Source organism: Meleagris gallopavo, chromosome 2, assembly GCF_000146605.3.
Source record: "Meleagris gallopavo isolate NT-WF06-2002-E0010 breed Aviagen turkey brand Nicholas breeding stock chromosome 2, Turkey_5.1, whole genome shotgun sequence".
Lineage (NCBI taxonomy): Eukaryota > Metazoa > Chordata > Aves > Galliformes > Phasianidae > Meleagris > Meleagris gallopavo.
The window spans coordinates 56375375-56381790 of NC_015012.2; the positions used below are offsets into that span (position 1 = coordinate 56375375).

The 6416-nt window shown below is 41.1% G+C and overlaps 1 protein-coding gene across 1 annotated transcript; it reads left to right on the plus strand.

Moving 5' to 3' along the window:
* Positions 1-3268: 3268 nt before the first annotated feature.
* Positions 3269-4501, plus strand: LOC104909791 (ethylmalonyl-CoA decarboxylase-like). The gene has a single exon (XM_031552496.1). It carries the CDS (start codon positions 3696-3698, stop codon positions 4164-4166), a length of 471 nt encoding a protein of 156 aa, XP_031408356.1. The 5' UTR covers positions 3269-3695; the 3' UTR covers positions 4167-4501.
* Positions 4502-6416: the final 1915 nt, after the last annotated feature.

Genomic DNA, 6416 nt, shown 5'->3' on the forward strand with positions numbered 1-6416 from the left:
AAAAAAAAAACACTTTATCGATTTACCAAAATGTATAGATTTATTTCATAGAGTAACCAAAACATATGGAAAAGGTTAGCTAGCACATTTGGTCAGAGAACTTATATGACCCAAAGGCCTGTTATTTGTGTTGACTGGAGATTGGAGAGGAAGTGGTAGGAGGCCAAAGTATGTGAGGGAGAGATGAAAGTCAGCTCCTGCAGTTCTGGCTGCCTTCTCCAGGACAATTTGAGCTGAGAACCAGGTGATGCAGCCCTGTGTGATGCTGGCTGCCTCCTTCCTTGATGTGTCAGTGTCAGGCCAGATCATAGGAGAAGACTGGAAGTAAGGATCTGTGTCCTTATATGACACTGAGAATCAAGCAGAGTTGGGAACGAAATCCAGGTTGCTGACAGCATGTTTAACATTTTAGGCATCCTTTTTCCATCATGACGTTCAGAAGCATAGTGGCAGAAACTTTAAAATGCATGATGTGATATTTGCCATTAGTGCCTTTGCTTTGTCAGAATGCTGAATTTAATTCAAACTCCTTAAGTTTAGTAGATGTGGAAGTGAGGGCCAGCACAGACTGTAAAACAGTTTGTGTTTACCCAAGGAGCTGATTATACCTATTGGAACAGTTCAGTAAAAGGAATGCTATAAAAAGCAGATTTGAAAAACTTAGAGAATACATTTCAGTTTGTATTACATTTCCAGCCTTCATTGAGTATGCTCTATCTTCAAGTAGCTGGAAGGTGCATTAGTGCAGGAAGCATCACTCTTTGCTCAAAAGGAGCACTGCCTTTAAGGAAGCAAGTGTGCCTGCTCAAGGATGGGACTCATTTGGCTGCCTTGGTAATGGCAAACATAGTGTTCTTCTCATGTGCATTGTTAGTGATGTGATGTAACAGTCAGTTTGTGGCCACAAGATGATGTCAGTAAAGGAATCCTATCAAAGGTGCGGAGGGGTTTGTAACATTTAGTGGATCTGAGAATACATTAAGATGCAGAGCAGGAATATTTGCTGTAGCTCCTTTGCTTCAGATGACGAAGCCAAAATTGGATATGGCCCCTGGTAGCTGTGCTCTCTTCCTAGAGGTGTTGTAGTGTTTGTAACATGGGATTATAATGTTCTTAGAGAAGGTTTGTGCTGCTCTTTAGTGCTTCTATTACCTTTTCTTCTGTGTTTTAAGATACAAGGATTTCACTGTTCTGAAGGATGTTTCTCTGCTTCTGAAGTCCTTCAGTTACATTGTACACAAATTATGTTTTTTTCAGCATTCTCATGCAACAGATTTTCATTTTTCTTAGGACAGAGGAGGCATGTGTCCAGAAGCCTTGTTGTATGACCTTCCCCTGGGATGTAGGAGACTCAGATTTTAATTCTCTTGACCTAGAAGACAAATACAGACATACTAAGTCACATCAGAGACTCATTTTGAATTCATCTCCTGTTGTGCTTCAGACAGGGCCAGTAATAGATGAATAAGCTATAAACAGCTCAAGAATAGAATGGTGCTTCTGTCTTCCATTTTTTGATGTCTGCATCTTTGTGTTTAGTAGCGTTTGATGTACTTTTTGTTACATAAATTTGTCTAACGTTAGATCAGATCTTCATGTCTCAGAAGACAGACTCAACTCCTTTCATAAAACAAAGAAGGAAATACTTATGCAAGGCTGCAGCTGGTGATGTTTCAAGGCTGGTTCCAGGCAGCTTAGCAGCAACCTTTGCCTTTTGGAATGTGCAAAATCTGAGCTCAAGTCTCCTTCACTTCCCTGAGCAGAAGGATTGGAATTGTGCAGAGTAACTAAATGGAGAGTGTGATGGGTGGTTTCTAAAAGAAGTGACATAACTTAGGAGAGGATTCATAGTTGAAAAGCCTGAAAAACCACAGACACCTTTCTTAAGTTTGAAGACAGGCAGAGACTACTTTTACACCTTCTGTTGACCACTTAGGTTTCTCTGAGCAGCTTGTTCAAAGGTACATTATATGGAGAGGTGAATCCCTTGAGAGCCTGGAACTTGCAGCCAGACATTTATTTTCCTTTCAGCTCATTTGGTTTCATTTTCTCTGAAGAGGGTGACAACTGAGCAGGTTCACATATTCTTTCCCACGCAGTAAATTCTTTTTTTCTTGATGGGGATTGGCCATCCTTCTAACATAAAATTCAATTTTACATGTGAACTTCCAACTGCGTTGACAGACCTTACCAGATGAATCCATGCACTTTCCCACAGTGTGTTCACTGACATGTCTGTCCCTATGGCCTGAACCCAAGTGCCAGCACAATCTCAGATTCAACAAACACGGCACCGCCTTACTCACCCATTGTGGCTGTGTTATGAGACTGCCTACAGATCATCTAGCGTCGTGTGACTTGCTGTGTATGACCACTTCTTTTTTTTAATGCTTTATGTTGCTCAGCGCAGCTAGAATTAAGCCCTTAATAATGTTTTCATTATTGCTTTCCCAGTAGGACATAGGGTGTCAGCAAATTGCAAAGAAAGCTGCACCAAGAAAGGAATTTTGGAATACTTGCAGAATTTGAAGAGGAGAGACTTGAACCCCTTGAGATTTGCTGCATTTGGGAAGCACTTGCTCATGTTAGCTAAAAGCCTTTCTTCCCCTGCAACACCATTCTCTTCTTTTTGTCACATTAACCTTCCTCCATTATCTCCACAAAATGGCCTTCATACAATCTGGCATGTCAGCTGTTGCCTTTGTGCATTGTATTGGGGGTGGGATAAAGTGTTGTAAGCTCTTCAGCCCTGGTGCTTTGTAATACATCATGAATGCTGATAGTGCTCTCATTAAGGAAAAAAAAAAAAAGCAACCAACCAAACTCACAATTAACAATAAGCAGATTTGGGAACAGTGAGTTTCCAGAAGCAGTTCCACTTTCAAAGAAGATTTTCTTTTTCTTCCCCTTTTTAAAGCTGTTCAACTTGAAAACTGCATTGTTAGGAAATAGACTCGTGTAGATATTAGTATTACATGTTTTATCTTCAAAAAACCAGTTAGTGTTTGGATAGAAGTTAATCTGCCTCACAAGTGTAATTCACAACCTTTGTGGTAGAAGTAGCAGCAAGCAACCACACTGCAGAACCATATCTTAAGAATGAGAAGTACTGGCCTGCTTCTGTACATCTGTCCTTCGTGTTTCTATTTTGAGAGGCTTTTTCCACTAACCCAGTGTGTCAGTATGAATGCCGTGCAGAGAGTACCATCCACTGCAGCAGAGCTCCTTCAGGGAGAGAGCTTAATCAACCCTGAGGTGAGTTCTTAAACAGCAAAGGTGACAGACTGTGGAAATGAAGTAAAGATGTGAAATGTTTGAAAACAGGAATGTGAGACTATCTCCTGGAGAGGAGCGATTCTATTACACACCGTAAGGCATAAACAGAATTCTGCTACACATTGTGCGGCATAAATAGAACATCCATCCTGACCTCCCTTATTGCAGTGAGTACTTAGAAAATCAAACTCGGGTGGACTCTCTAAATTAGAACAACAACAACAACAGAAAACATAATGAAGCACCAGTGATGTAAAAATTAAGATTTTACAGCTCTGGCTGTAATTAGCAAATTGTCATACTGCATTATCATTTGGAAGCAGAAGGGAGGAAATAGAAAAGTGAATACCAGAGAGGTGAAAACTGAAGTCACTGCCCAGACTGACCTGACTGAATGTCTGTTTTTCATTGACAGGTTGATGACGCCAGGCAGTGAGATTCGATTTGTCCATAAGCACATGGGCCTGGTGCCAGGCTGGGGAGGAGCCGCAAGGCTGGTGCAAATCGTTGGCAGTAGAGCTGCCCTCCAGCTGCTGAGCGGGGCTCATGGGGTGGACCCTGAGAGAGCACTGCACCTCGGGCTGTCAGAGGGGACCTTGTCGTCTTCAGATGAAACTGGATCACTGGAAGAAGCTCGAGCCTGGTTGAGTCAGTACACAGAGGGTCCAGCTAGTGTGATTCGAGCTGTGAAAAAGGTGGTCACAGCTGGAAGAGAACTGCCGCTGGTAGCTGCCTTAAGGACAGAGAAGGATGTTTTTGGAACTGTGTGGGTGGGCCTGCCAATTTGGAGGCATTGGCTAGAAGACAAAAGCATAAATGATTGTCAATATATAATAAATATTCTTGATATTTTACACACGAAGCTGTCACCAAAGCAGATAATAGACTGAATCATTTAGTGCCTGTTTAAAGGAACAAGTTCTTAACATTCCTGTCATTCATGTCTGGCAGACATAATTTGGTTTGCAACCACACAGTAATCCCCAGAAGATCCCTTACGGTTTTAATCACCTACTGAATGGAGATTAGTGAAATTCGTATGTAAAGGTAAATACTGTGCTTAGAATAGAATCTAATTATTTTGGAATGAAGCTGAAGATTATTTTCTTTGGAGTAATTTTGTTTTTTCTAACTGATATAGAAATGAATTGTGTGAGAGATGAGAGGTTTCTTTATTTACAGAACAGGTGTGCCCAAAGCTCTAAAAACTCTGAAACCTTAAAGCAACTTTGAAGCTTTGATAACTGGTGAGAGTATAGTTTTTTTATCTTCAGTCAGTTCTTTGTATAGTTGTTCAGAAAGTGTACAAGGATGTGTTACTTTTTAGTTTTTTTGGTTTTTGGTTTTTTTTTAGAGAAATTGTTCTAATTCACTGAAGAGCTTGTAGACTTTATTTGCTATTGTGGATCCAGATCTTTAAATGCATTTAGGTGTCTACTCACAGCTTTGGAAACCAGCTACCAACATACGCATTCCCACAGCCTTGGGTCTGTGCTGCTGGGCACATGCAAAGCTGCTGACATCATTTTTCACTTTGAATCTTCTTGAAATTTTAGAAGATTATGGTGTATAATGCTCCCAAATATGATTTTTTTTTAGCTAGATGCTCTCAGTACTTTAGCATTCATGGGGAAATGTCTGGAAAGACTTGTTTTCCTTTTACTAGTAGTACATATTTGGGCTGTGAGAGACCAGATCATTGGAACTCAATAACCACGTGTATGGGGACTGTTAGGTCACGGCCTGAACCAGTGATTGAGCACCTGGTGAAGGGACATAACCCACCCTGGGATCACAGGTGGAATCAATTCACCAGTGCAACCAAAAGGGGTGAACCCAGGGTCTGCCCCTCCCTAACCTCATTTAAGGGCTGGCATCAAAAGGGAAGTATCTCTACTTGAAGATCATCTCCTTTGGGAGTTTCTAAGGAACCTTGATCTTTGGAAAAGGGGTAAGCTATTCCTTCTTTATTACTGGATTGTGACTGTTACATTTCTTGGGTGATTCGAAACTGGTTAAAGGCAACTATATCAACTGTCACCTTTCTTACACCATGCTAATGACTGCGTGAATTACTAGATAACTCAGCAGGGAGAGTTTTTCCTTTAGAAATTAGAAACTGAGACAGAATCCCTGCTTTAGCTGATGGTTCTTCATTTAGAGTACAACATCTGTGAGAGCAGAAATGTACAGGCATACCCATAACTAAGAATCTCCTGTACAGCTGATTACCTTGTTTTTCAATCCAGTGATGATGAGGGCTGGACCTGGAACCCATGTACCCCAGGGGAGCACGCTAAGGAGGAAACTCTAGACTATTTGGCATGGATGTGCATTCTTGCTCTAACTACAATTAACTAGGTGCATGGTCCAAAGTTCCTTTGGAAAAGGAAGCGATTCCTTTCATGAAAATCCATGTTACGATTTTCACAGTGTGGCAGGATTACCAAGCTTGAGATGGTGAGGAAACTGTATGTAGGTTTGGGGATTTGGGGACAGATCAGTGACAGGAATCAGGCTAGGTGGCCTGCTAAGATTCTGTAGCTTTTGAGTATATATGCTGCGTTCTGCTGGGTATTTTATTATATGCCTTTCACAGTGGGGAGTGTAGCCTAAAGCAACCAAAAGAAAAGAAATGCTGAAGAAAGGGGTGTGTTTTGAGCCGGCACCTTGCAGAAGGTAAACAACTTTGCCCTGTTGATCCCTCCTTTCTGCCTTTGCATGTTATACTACTTTTGGAGGAGGATTTCACACCTCTTTATCCTAAAAATAATGTTTGTAATTTTTTACTTCCAAGTTAGAGATGGGAATAGGAATACAGGGAGAGGGTATTGTCTATTATGTGCTTTCCCTCTTCCTCTTTTTTTATCTAGCAGCTCATTGTTTGATAGCCCTGTGCTGCTGGGTGTTTTCCTATACTCTAAAGGTTTTCAACCCTATGACTTAAGAAATAAGGATGTTTTAATATAGTAAGGGATTCATTTGTAATGAAGCTGATGTGCTTTTCATGAAGTTTCTCAATCCCTGAGGGATTCCAGATTGCCTGTATGTCTGTACTTTCAAAGCTTGCTCCAGTCCATGTTCCCCCCTCAAGCCCTACTCAACTTTGTGAAGCAATACCACCTCACGCTGTCACTAAA